The following is a 13,060-nucleotide window of genomic DNA, read 5'->3' as shown; positions in this document are numbered from 1 at the left end:
GCCGCCATGTCGGTTAGTCGTGCTGGCGGATCTACTTTACATATCTATGGGAACAAATGAGACAAATAAAAAGGTCTTTTGAAATGCGTTGATCCCCCTCTACCGTCGACTGAGAGAATCGCAGCACGCTTGAGCAGACGACAATGTGCCACTCTTGATTAATGATTAGTGAACCATATTGATCCCCCCCTGTGATTTTGTCTGTATGAAGGACTCTTTTGTTTGAATAAGGGCTCAGTGTCCACCGTTTCATGTTCTGGAATCTTCTCCAGGAAAGAGTCGTCTTTTTTACGTTTTTCCTCCGTTTTTACGCTCTGATGGCACGTCTCATTTTTTAAGCCAGGGAAACGCCGTCCGAGTGAGACGTCTTCGCGGTGTACAACACTTGTGGAATCTTTGTCTTCCAGCGATGCTGCTGCAGCTGCTGCTGTGTTTTTTTCTGACATCTGGCCTGGTCACTGGTGAGTTTTACTACTTTTTTTTTACTCGACTAAGTGCTTCACTGTGTTTGCATTCACATTGAAAAGATACATATGTATATATATATATATATATATATATATATATATATATATATATACACAGTGTATATACCTGAGTCCAAATTAATGTTCGCCATCTCCTTGAAACTGCTTAATAAACAGTACTTTAGTCATGCAAATAAATGGTCTGACGTTCAAAGGTCGTCTGTGTGTGTGTGTGTGTGTGTGTGTGTGTGTGTGTGCGTGTGTGTGTGTGCACGCGCGCGCGCGCGTTGGGGTGACACACACCACTTGTCCTCCACTTCATGTACACACACAATCAATGGATCATCGAATTTAATCAATCATAGCGACAACAATTAAGTGGTCCAATTATTATATGAAGCTTAATATATATATATAGAAATATATATATATTAATATATTAATAAAATATGAATTAAATACTGTGCTACACAAATGGGTTCAATCACCTGTCATGAGATGAGCATCAGGTGTCATGGAGTGCTTTAACATTTGACCATTTTGAACAATAATGAGGAATTTCTAAACTTATTTCACGTGTTTGTATTTTTTTTTTATTATTATTATTTGAAGAGCACTTTAACAACAACCGCAGCTGAACCAAAGTGCTGGACCATAAACAATGAACATAAAATGTAAGACAACTGAAAATAACCTGATTTAAAAACAATAAAACAATGCATTTCAAAACAGGTCAGAGTGTCATGCTGTATTGCGAGCCAAATCAAGAAATAATCATGTGCACCATTGATTTTAGTTTATTTGTCAAATTTAATCTTTGAAAATATAGCAATCCCGCTTAACATTCATCCACTACAGCAATTTTACTGTTCATGAAATGCAAGTCAATAAATTTAATTTGAAATATTAATTTGTTTAACTATTGTTTTTTTACTTTTTTTTTTTTTTTTTTTGGTAAAACAGTACATTTGAAAGTTAATGAATAACAATAATAATGATATTTTAGCATTATTAATATCATTTGGGTACCAATACCAGCGTATTAACCATGACACAATGATGTTGGTCATTATCAATCATAAAGCTTCCGTTAAGTTCTGTGTGTTCTGGTAATGCATTTGACTTGAAACTCAGGTTACCGCAGTCCCCTGAATGACTTCCAGCGCTCGGAGGGCCGAGAGCTGGTCCCCACTTCCTGGAACTCGGCCCACGTTCTCATGTTGTTGGTCCTCAACGTGGAGGAGTGCGCCGCTCACTGCTCGCTCTCGCTGGACTGCAGGTACACTTTATACACTGTAGATAAATACGGTAGTGCCTTGACATACGCAACCTTCCAGATTTTTGCAAGATTTCTGCTTTTGACTTGTGACCGCAAACTTGAAATGTGAGCATTGGATGGTGGCGGTGAACTCAATAGAACTCACTTCGCAAAAAGCAGCAGTTTGGCAAATAGTGATCAAATCATCAAAAAATAAAAAATAAAAAAAAAGAGGCTTCAAGCTGTTTATTGCCACTCCCAGTTGAAGCTTACTGTCAAACTAAATATGCAACAAACATAGAGAATTTCATCACTTAGCATGAGGACCGGTCAATCTGTGGGAGCCAGAATTGTGGCTGAGGCGTAAGATATCAAACACTTAATGTAATTTCTCGTGAATAATATGCACTCGAGTATAATGTGCACACCCCAAATTGACTCAAAAAATCAGGAAAACCCTTCTTCCTATGTATAATGCGCACCCATGGCTTTCTATCCATTCATATATTTAAATGCAATACATGTTACTGGTGACCCTCTCCTAATTTGATTTGAAGCATATTTACTCATATACCTTATTTCACTGTGAAAGTATTTTCCAACTTTTACGATACCTATGTACAATACACACAATTGACTTTTTAAGATTTTTGTGGGGGAAAAAATGCAGATTATACACACACATATTCTATCTGTTAATATCAATCAATAAACAAATATATCATTTATATCCAAAAATGTTTTGCTCATCACGGTCCATCCGGGTCGCTATCTGCAGATAATTGACACCCATAATAATTCCATTGAAAAAACTTTTTTTTTTAAAACCCCAAAAAATCTTGAATGAGTGGGGATAAACCACCAATAACCGTTTTTGGGATTGGTTCCCCCAAAGAGAAGAAGAAAAAAAAAAACAAAAAAACATTGAAGACAAAATCTGCAAATAGGTGAATCCCCCAGGTGCCAAACCGCAAGTATGTCGGGGTCCACTCTGTCTCTATCTAAGTATTTGTGAAGGTAAACTTATAGTGTAAACGTGTCTCCCAGAGCGTTCAACTACGAAACGCGGCCGACGGCCACGTGCAAACACCTGCGCTGGGTGGGCGACGGCAGCAACGCGGAGGTGAAGCGCAACGTCAACTGCGACCTTTACGAGAAAAAGGGTAAGAAAGAAACGCGCAATGCTGTGTGAATACACGCGTGTGTTTACAACAGTGTGTGTGTGTGTGCGCGCGCGTGTGTTTGATGCACAGTCTATGTCCGCAAGTGCATCGTGGGTAAAGGAGAGGACTACCGGGGGAAGGTGTTCACCACCCGAAGCGGACTCACCTGCCAGCAGTGGTGGTCCAAGTTCCCTCACGATCACAGGTGAGTGCAAGGACGTGATTGGTTACTGGGAGAATGACATCATAGTCGCCGTCTATCATACTAAATGAGCCACTAAGAACTAAAGTGAGCTAACTCCATTATTTTATTTTATTTTTTTTTAATTTCTAAGTTTCACCTAGAAATGAATAGCTATAAGGCAGATGAACAGCGGTCCATGATTGCACTCAGAATTTAGTTTTCACTTGGGTGCCAGTACATCTCCATGTTAGTATAAGTGAATGTTATTTTTCATCCCTCATGAAATAATGAAATATTTGTTTTATACATATTGAAACAAAGTCGGACAGTAGTTTTAAATTCAACTTTTATCACCTCAGGTAGCTTGCAAAGACGAAGCCTTTTTGTACACTTCGAAGCAGTAATCCGTGCCTTCATTACATTTCTGATGGATTACTGTAATGCATTTTTCCTTTGGAGTCAGCCAGCCATTCCCTGCCTGTAGAGGCAGCCACTGGGCGCCAATCCTAAAGCTTTTAATCATTCTCCTGCAAAATGACAAAATATGGAATTAGCCCATTCTAGTTCTCACTGGCTCAATTGTGATGTGTTCAGGTGGACTCCCTCGCCCAGCAACGGCTTGGAGTTGAAGTACTGCAGGAATCCAGACGGGGATCGCATCGGGCCGTGGTGCTACACCACCGACCCCGAGCGGCGCTATGAGCGCTGCAACATCCCTCAGTGCAAAGATGGTATGGTCCGCATATTGCCACATAATGCACATTTACTACAAAGTACCCCAAGCAACGCACTAGCTAATGTGAATAATCCAATTTGCATTAGGTGCAAATGGCATATATTTTATATTTAATACAGAGTAGCCATTCGTCTGCGGAATAAATAATAAATACACATTCGGTCAAACGTGACTTCCTGTTCCTGCCAGCCCTCCCTTCCTTTCCCTGATGTGTTGTGCAACAGAGCGCATCAATTCTGCCAAGCAACAAGCATTTTTTTTTTTTTTGATTGGCCAAAGTTCAGGGTGTACCCCGCCTCTCACCCGAAGATTATTTGAAAATCATAAAATAATATAGTGTGGTAACCCACAAGAGGGAGACGTTCACCAGGAATGTGTATCTTCAAGGGAGGGCCAGGCGGTGATTCAAAGGGAGATGTTGGCTTCAAAGGGAGTGGTTGGCCGTTTGATATGAAAACACTCATTTGTATGTCGAGAGTAAAATGACATGACTTCTTCTCACCTCCTCGTCTTATTTACCGCAGCTCCACAATAGTTTTATTTGATGTTATTTGTTTATTACTTCTTTACTCCCTTGAAATGTGGCTTCTGGTTTCAAATTCAGACAAAAAGTCGACAATGAATTCCCTTCTGTGAGATTTGTGTGCGCGTGCTTTTGTGTGCAGAGGTGTGCATCACATGTAACGGCGAGGACTACAGAGGGCAGGTGGACCACACCGTGAGTGGCAGGGAGTGCCAACGGTGGGACCAGCAGTACCCTCACCAGCACATCTACCAGCCTGAAAAGTACACGTCCCTCATTTGACGACGACAACAAGCGTCCGGCGCCATCCTGACGTGACGCGTCCTTCTCTCAGGTACCCCGATAAGAGTTTAGACGACAACTACTGTCGTAACCCCGACGCCTCGCCCGTGCCGTGGTGCTACACCACCGACCCCGACGTGGAGCGAGAGAGCTGCGAGATCAGCAAGTGCAGTAAGAGCACTCGGATACGTAACAATACATTCACACTTGATATGGCGCCGCCTCCGTTGGCAATTTTCATACGCTTACAAAAGAAATCGAAAAGCACTGTTTTTAACCGTTGTCTTGAATTGATTAGATAATGTGTCACCCGATTTAAAATATTAAATTCAAATTCAATTCAATCAAATGCACGGCCCGCCACTGCTATTACTGTAGTTGTACCTGTCGTTTCCAATGGGTTAGCATCAAACAAAATGGTAATATAATGATTAGCTAGAGATAATTGTAATGTTTAGTTTCTTCACAACATGGGCTTTTCCCCAAATTTGCAACAGGAGCTGCAACTTTGGAGTTGCCACTGTTAACCACTAAGGCTGAGTGGTGGGAGGTTGAAGCAATTACGCCATCTTGTGGGGGAGTTGGGAGTCAGTGACACAAGCTCCCAATTATTATTCTTTTATCATTTTGGAAGAATATCGTTCCAAAGCTCAATTTTTATGAGTAGTAATAGTAGTAGTTGTTGTAGTGGTTGTTGGAGTTGTAGTGGTTGTAGTATTACTACTATTATTAAGGCAAGTTACCTTTTTGTTTAACTTTTAATTTTAATCACTCTATTTTTAATAGTAATTATTATTATTAATATTACGTAATTATTAATAATTATTGTAATTTAAAAATGTGTAATTATTCAAGTGCGGCACGGTGGACAACTGGTTAGAACGTCTGCCTCACAGTTCTGAGGAGCGGAGTTCAATCCCCGGCCCCGCCTGTGTGGAGTTTGCATGTTCTCCCCGTGCCTGCGTGGGTTTTCTCCGGGCACTCCGGTTTCCTCCCACATCCCAAAAACATGCATTCATTGGAGACTCTAAATTGCCCGTAGGCATGACTGTGAGTGCGAATGGTTGTCTGTTTGTATGTGCCCTGCGATTGGCTGGCAACCAGTTCAGGGTGTACCCCACCGCCTGCCCGAAGATAGCTGGGATAGGCTCCAGCACGCCCGCGACCCCAGGGAGGAGGAGCGGCTCAGAAAATGGATGGATGGATAATTATTAAAGTTGACTGATATATTTTGTTTTATTTGTATTTATCTTTAAATATAATTATTATAATAATTATTATTATTATTATTACTATTATACATTATTGTAGTTATTTAAATGAACAGATTTTTTTTAATTTATGAATTTAGTTTTCATTCATTATTATTTTTTAATAATAAATATGACAATCATAATTATTGTTATTACTATTATTATTATAAATTATTGTGGTTACTTAAATTAATTTCTTTTAATATTTATGAATTTATTTTATTTTTCATTCATTATTATTTTATCATTATTATAACATCATTATTTTATTTATTTATATTTAGTATTTTAGTATTTCATTTTTAGTATTTTAGTATTTCATTTTATGTTGTTTACATTACAATATTTATTTATTTTACATATGTATTATTATTAGTAGTTTTATTTTTTATTTTTTATTTTTTCAAGTTAAATAATATTTGTGTTTTTTTTCCAACCCTGTGGTTGTGTTTTTTTTGTATCTCTCTCTTTGTGACGAGATACAGTATGTAGTATAGTTCTTAGGGGGTTGTGGTTAGGTGAGCGGCGACCAGTTGTGGAGAGAAAACAAAAAAAGCGAGTACCCATCAAGACAGTAAAAGCATGTGTTGTATTTTCACTCATGGAGGCAGCACTACATCACCAAGCCATCAAATTACACTCGTCAGTTAGTGTTTCGGATCCATACATCTGGCACATGCAGCGGACACATTGCCAAAGAAAAACAGCCACACAATCCTGATTAGTTAATTGTGTAATTTTATACTTGATGGGTGAGACCCAACGAATGGTACACAAGCCATTAAAAAGTCAGCCGTTCATAATATGGCCCCTTTGGACTTCCTCTCCGCCGTATTTCTCTTTAGCTGAGGTGCGCGTGGAGAAGCGTCAGCGCTCCAGCTTCACCACCAACTGCTTCCGCGGCCGCGGGGAGGACTACCGCGGCAGAGTCAACGAGACCACGTCGGGCATCCCCTGCCAGCGCTGGGACGCGCAATATCCTCACGAGCATCCCTTCTACCCCAACACGTACGAATGCAAGTGAGTGGAAACTTTCCCAGTGGGATGGCGGGAGGACAGCAATGGTGGGAAGTAACAAAGTCCAAATACTTTGTTACTTTTTTGTGCCTCGAATTTTATATACAAGAAACAACCGCGGCCGATCAGCGCACAATCAGAAACAGAAGACGTCAATTATTTGTCGTGCACTCACAGGCACGCTCGTCGCAAAAAAATAAAACTTCAAACTAATAACATTTAGTTTTATAGTAACATTTCATTATGAATAAGGCGCTATCCCGGGGTAACAGGGTAACAGGTCGGCGCAAGGCTAGGGATGTTTTCAAACGGTGACTCGCTGCCATCTAGGGGCTTGGAGGAGAACTACTGCCGCAACCCGGACGGTTCCGAGGCCCCCTGGTGCTTCACGTCCGTGCCGGAGATGAGGACGGCGCTCTGCCTGCAGATCAAGCGCTGTGTGGACGACATCGACGCAGAGGGTACGGCGCGCACACAAAGTTGCATTTTTCTCAAAATAAATCTAAAGGGATTTCAAGCGGATTGTGTCATACGTACGTACGTACATGTTTAAATTGTGATAAAATTGACACTATTTACATGATGTGCAAATTCAAAAAAGAAATGTAATTCTATGTAGTTGCATATAAGACGAGCTCTTTTCCAAAATGAGAGAAAAGCTTAATTTAAAGATGATGCCATCAATTGTGTACGTTGTGGCTATTACCGTTGGTTGAACAGAATAAAAAATGAAAAGAAGTTGTGTATAAAATTTGCAGGTCTGAGGAAAGAAACTTAATTTTCCTTCGAATAATCTAAACGGATTTATGGTATTTTGGAAAAGAGCTGTATATATAAAATGTGTAAACAATGTGAGAAAAGAATTGTCAGATGCCAGTATTACCATCAAGACAAATAGAAAAATGCACTTTATCAATGGTATATTCTTATACAGTATATTTTCTGTTATTCCCAATTCTGTGATGTTCTTGATGTTCAACGAATACAAGTTCAAGAATGTTTAGTCTTGTAAGTTTGGGTGCATCATTCCATCTTGTATTTATTTATTTTTTAAATAATTTTACTGTGATTCGCTGCTTTCAGATTGCTACCACGAAAACGGGAGAAACTACCGAGGCATGGTGCGCAAAACTCGCAAGGGCATAACCTGCCAAAAGTGGAACGTCAACACGCCTCACCGCACCAAGTATGAAAATTGACCAAACAAGCAGAAATTCCCATATCAGCTACTCATCAGCAACATTTTATTGTCCAGAATAAATCCCAGGACGCATCCCGAGGCCAACCTGACCGAGAACTACTGTCGTAACCCAGACGGGGACCAACACGGTCCCTGGTGCTACACCATCGACCCCAAAACGGAGTTTGACTACTGTGCCATCAAGCAGTGCGGTACTCAAATGTGTTTTTTTGTTCTTGTTGTTAAGTCACCTAAAAAATTTTTTTCAATAACAGCAGAGCTTCTGCAAATCATTTCTATCTTTCAAACAGCTGGAGAAAAAGTATCCCTCACGGAACCAGTGGGTATGTTATCGAATTCATACTTTCATTATACATAATCGCTTTATGTAGTTTATTTTCTGGCATGTTACGGACAAAAGCGGTAACTGAATGAAAAATCAATTTATGTTTGTGCATTTTCTGCACGGTCAATGTGAAATAAAGTCCTGTTTTTGAAAAAAAGGGATTGAAATTTAAAAAAATTGTTTTACTATGTGATTCATCGATTAATCGAAGAAGATAAATGACAGATAAATCGATTATTAAAATAATCATTGGTTGCGGCCCTACCCGCCATCATAATGGGGATAAGCACTACAGAAAATGGATGGAAGTTTATAATACATTACATTTATTATTTCTGTTAATGATGTGAGTTGATGTCTTTGCTCACACAGAGAAGGTTGAGTTCAGCGAGTGTGGGCAAAGGGAGGACCGCTTCCAGAGGAGCAGGTTACGCATCGTAAACGGCATACCCGGAAACTCGCCGTGGACGGTTAGCCTCAGAGACAGGTACGTACCTGTACGTGCGCGTAAGAGAGCGCTGGTTCCTTTGAAATGAACTCGAACAGGAATAACACATACTCAGCCATGCTGCATTTCAACGCTCACCCTTACCCGGCAGGAAAGGAAACCATTTTTGTGGAGGAGCCCTGGTGGATGCCAGATGGGTGATCAGCACCAAGCAGTGTTTCTCCTCCTGGTAATGCTTCTCTTCAGTCAGCAAAAACAAGTCGTGTCATATCTGCTCAACAAAATGTGTTAAAACAGCACCCAATGTAAGCTTTATGCCGAAACTTTAGTTCATTTCTCTATTAATTTGTATGTTTTTCTTATGGATTTATGGGGAAAATGGAAATGTGTGTAATGCGAAAAATAGTAGCCCGATGAACATCTTGACATTGGAATGATTTGAATCATTTGAGAAATGGTGAATTTCAGGTGAACTGGTTACATTTCTCAACTCATTTAAATAATTTTTTTGTTCTTGTTGTCACAGTGTAAAATTATGGGAAACGTTAAAATTTATGGAATGTGAAAAATAGTAGCGCGGGTGTTCAAAATTAGCGCACCATGTAGGCGTCGGAATGGTTTGCATCGGTTGAGAAACGTGGAAGTTGTCGAATGTCAAAAAATACTCAGAAGCATTCACACGATTACCAAAATCATCTTTTAAATGTTTCTGTCGTGTTCAATACATCCAGATGTTGTAGATCTTCAACCCAAATCATATTTTTCATCATATTATCCATTTACACTTATGAATTTTCTAATTGACTCTTATTGTAAATTACTATTTTACATTTAAAAAAAACAGCACATTATTATTTGTTGATGATGTGAGCAAATTATAATTACTGACTTCCGTAACTGAACAGAAACATGAGTTTTAGTCGGTTAACGTTGATTCATTCAGATTTGGAAAATACATTAAATTACATAAATAATTGAAAAATTATGAATTATTATTATTATACATAGAAATGAAATAATAAATAATTATAAATAATATATTAACATTAACAAACAATATATAGAAAATACAGAATATAATAAAAAATATTAAACAATTATGAATAATCGAATAAATACCTGTAGGGGAAATGAGTTTGAAATTCCTCATTCGTGTTCAAAATGGTCAAATGTCGCTCTCTGAAATCGAAAAAGGGCTTCATGAGTCACGCTTGAGTCTTAACTCTCATCTTTCCCTGCCGTGCGTGCGCTCAGCTACGTGGATCTGCCCGGCTACTCGGCCATGATGGGCACCTTGTTCCGCGACCCGCAGGACGGCGAACCCGGCGTGCAGACCATCCCTCTCACCAAGATCGTCTGCGGACCCTCCGAGTCTCAACTGGTCATGCTGCAGCTGGAATCGTGCGTACACCCTTGCATACACGCGCACACGCAAACACACATTCCATATGACACGCTTCTCCGTGTGTGTGTTTGTGTGTTTAGCCCGGCCCAGTTTAACGACCGCGTCTCTCAGATCTGTCTGCCTCCCGAACGCTACATCGTGGCTGAGGGGACCGTTTGCGAGATAGCAGGATGGGGCGAGACCAAAGGCAAGTCATACTAATACATTAAGAATAAGATAAACAAAAACAAATACAGCAGTGCCTTGAGATACGAGTGACCCGACCTCGGGGTTTTCGATATAAGAGCCATCATTCTGACAATTATTTGTTTTGACTTGCAAGCGTAAACTTGAGATGTTTTGCAATGTGAATTCCGAGAGTGGTTGCCGAACACATTTAGCTTGTGTCTCAAGGCACCACTCTAGATAGAAAATACATACATTAGATGAATAATATCGTAATAAAGTGGCAAAGAACTTATTCTGATAGATTGATTGCTAAAGAGATTGATTGAGGGATGGAATTTTCACTTAGGGGTGTACTCACTTTTGTTGCCAGCTGTTTAGACATTAATGGCTGTGTGTTGGGTTATTTTGAGGCGACAGTAAATTTACACTGTTAAAAGGTCTTAGTAGAGGTCATAATGCTCAGTTACACTCACGACGAGCTCTTTCTAAAATGTTGCCCTTCTGTTGTAGCTCACCAAAGTGCGGGGGTACCGATTAAAGTTTCCCGTCTTGGACTCAGTCTTGTGTTGTCCTTGCACATGACAAACCTTTCGACGCCGTTCAGCAAACAGATGGTGTTGCTATTTTCAGCTCCATTCAACATCTGTTCTGCCGACTCATTCCTTTGCTCTCGTTTCAAGGCACCGGAGACGAGACCGTCCTCAACGTGGCCCATATACCGGTGCTCAGCAATAAGGACTGCAACAAATACTTCCGAGGTCGGGTTCGGGAGAACGAGATGTGCACCGGCTCCTTCCAGGGAGGGGTCGGAGCCTGCGAGGTGAGTGTCCACTGAGATTGGAAGTGTTACTTTGTGTTTTTATTTGTTTAAATCTTTCTAATTTTGTTATAGTGGGGAAAGGGGACGGTTTAATCCTAAAAAAGCACAGTTTTCCATCTTCTTTCAGCTTCATAATTGCTTGTTTTTTTTTACCCCAGGACAGGTCTCTCAGGTTTTCGTGTTGGTTACACCTCAACAATAAAACTGAGTGTGAACATTGAAGGGGTGTTTGCTTATTCTTTGAATAAACACCTAGAGAGCAAAAAAGATTATTTAAAAAAAACTGTCCGGAAAAGCCTACTAGAACAGCTGAACTTTATTTGGGGTTAATCAGATGCAGTGGCAGGTGTGTACCAACTCCCGTTTGAGTTTGAATGTGATAGGTCAATTCCAAGCACAGCCACACCTCCAGTTATGAGGGTGTGCACACTTGTGGAAGGACATTACCTCAATCCTGTTTTAAATTCCCCTCTCTAAAAGATTTCTTTATTTTCCCCAATTGAATTTGACAGGTTATAGGTCCCATTAATGCTGGAAAAAGTTGATGGAATATCCTGGTCTCATTTTTGTATGTTCCAAAAATCTGGCTTTTGAAGAGGGGTGTGTAGACTTTTTGGATGAACTGTATTGTATTCCCGCAGAGAGACTACGGCGGCCCGCTGGCGTGTCAGAACCACGGCTGCTGGGTCCTGGAGGGCGTGATCATCCCCATGCGGCGCTGCGGACACCCGGGCCAACCCAACATCTTCATCCGCGTCTCGGTCTACGTGGACTGGATCAAGAAGGTCATGGGCTTCGCTTAGGGAAGCGTGGAAGGGAAAAACTTATTATTTGACGTTATAATGTTTTCTCCTTTTTTTATTGTTATTACATTAAATAATAAGATACAGTGGTACCTTGACTTATGAGTTGGATTCGTTATGTAATGAAGCTCGTGGCTAAGATTACTCGTATATCAACAATTATGTGGAGTAACTAATTACATGTAAAGTGTTTATGTAATCCATCCATCCATCCATCCATTTTCTGAGCCACTTCTCCTCACTAGGGTCGCGGGCGTGCTGGAGCCTATCCCAGCTGGTTGCCAGCCAATCGCAGGGCACATAAAAACAAACAACCACTCGCACTCACATTCACACGTACGGGCAATTTAGAGTCTCCAATGAATGCATGTTTTTGGGATGTGGGAGGAAACCGGAGTGCCCGGAGAAAACCCACGCAGGCACGGGGAGAACATGCAAACAGCAGCTCAAAAGTTGTGGCACTTCTGTACCGAGTCTGGTTTTGGAACAATAAAAAATTATGTGATTGTAAACATGTTAGTACAGCTAACGCCAGTACAGATACTGAGTGCAAAGTGGCTAAGGTGAGAATATGTTTTGTGACTGAGCAAGATTGTACGACTTATGACTTGCTTAACACGGAGTAATGACTTGACTCGACTTTTTGGGAAATTGGGTGGGGCCTCGACTTGCTTGAAACTTGAAGGTTAAGACTTGACTCTTGAGATTTGACTCATAACTTGCCTAAAAGGGGACTTTGCAGTGTTAAAACTGCAAGCGAGGTGTACGTAGTCGCGATAGCCACAGAGAACGTATATCCAGTTCAACAAACTAGCGCTAGCAATACTAAGTTAGCATTAGCACCGTAAATAAGCCCACGTAAAACAACGGCTGCTACATTAGTATCATGACTTATTCGTTACTATAATCTGTTTGAAATTGTTTTCTTGTGGGAATGTACAGTCAATTAAAAATAAAAAAAAAGAGGTGATAAACCTACCTGTTGCTAATTGTGCGTTGCTTCCAAA

The 13,060-nt window shown here is 40.4% G+C and overlaps 1 protein-coding gene across 1 annotated transcript; it reads left to right on the top strand.

The window, feature by feature from the left end:
• Positions 1–277: 277 nt before the first annotated feature.
• mst1 (macrophage stimulating 1) lies at positions 278–12,174 on the top strand. Its single transcript, XM_061688007.1, has 18 exons — positions 278–461; positions 1,602–1,746; positions 2,773–2,888; positions 2,979–3,093; positions 3,667–3,803; positions 4,474–4,594; positions 4,666–4,784; positions 6,712–6,886; positions 7,214–7,344; positions 7,967–8,069; positions 8,139–8,275; positions 8,375–8,407; positions 8,782–8,896; positions 9,009–9,086; positions 10,112–10,258; positions 10,343–10,456; positions 11,115–11,250; positions 11,892–12,174. The coding sequence occupies exons 1-18, from the start codon at positions 410–412 to the stop codon at positions 12,051–12,053; spliced, it is 2,136 nt and encodes a 711-aa protein (XP_061543991.1). The 5' UTR covers positions 278–409; the 3' UTR covers positions 12,054–12,174.
• Positions 12,175–13,060: the final 886 nt, after the last annotated feature.

Source organism: Phycodurus eques, chromosome 10 (assembly GCF_024500275.1).
Source record: "Phycodurus eques isolate BA_2022a chromosome 10, UOR_Pequ_1.1, whole genome shotgun sequence".
NCBI classification, from domain to species: domain Eukaryota; kingdom Metazoa; phylum Chordata; class Actinopteri; order Syngnathiformes; family Syngnathidae; genus Phycodurus; species Phycodurus eques.
The sequence above is the reverse complement of the archived record's forward strand: the minus strand, read 5'-3'. Positions and strand labels throughout refer to the sequence as shown.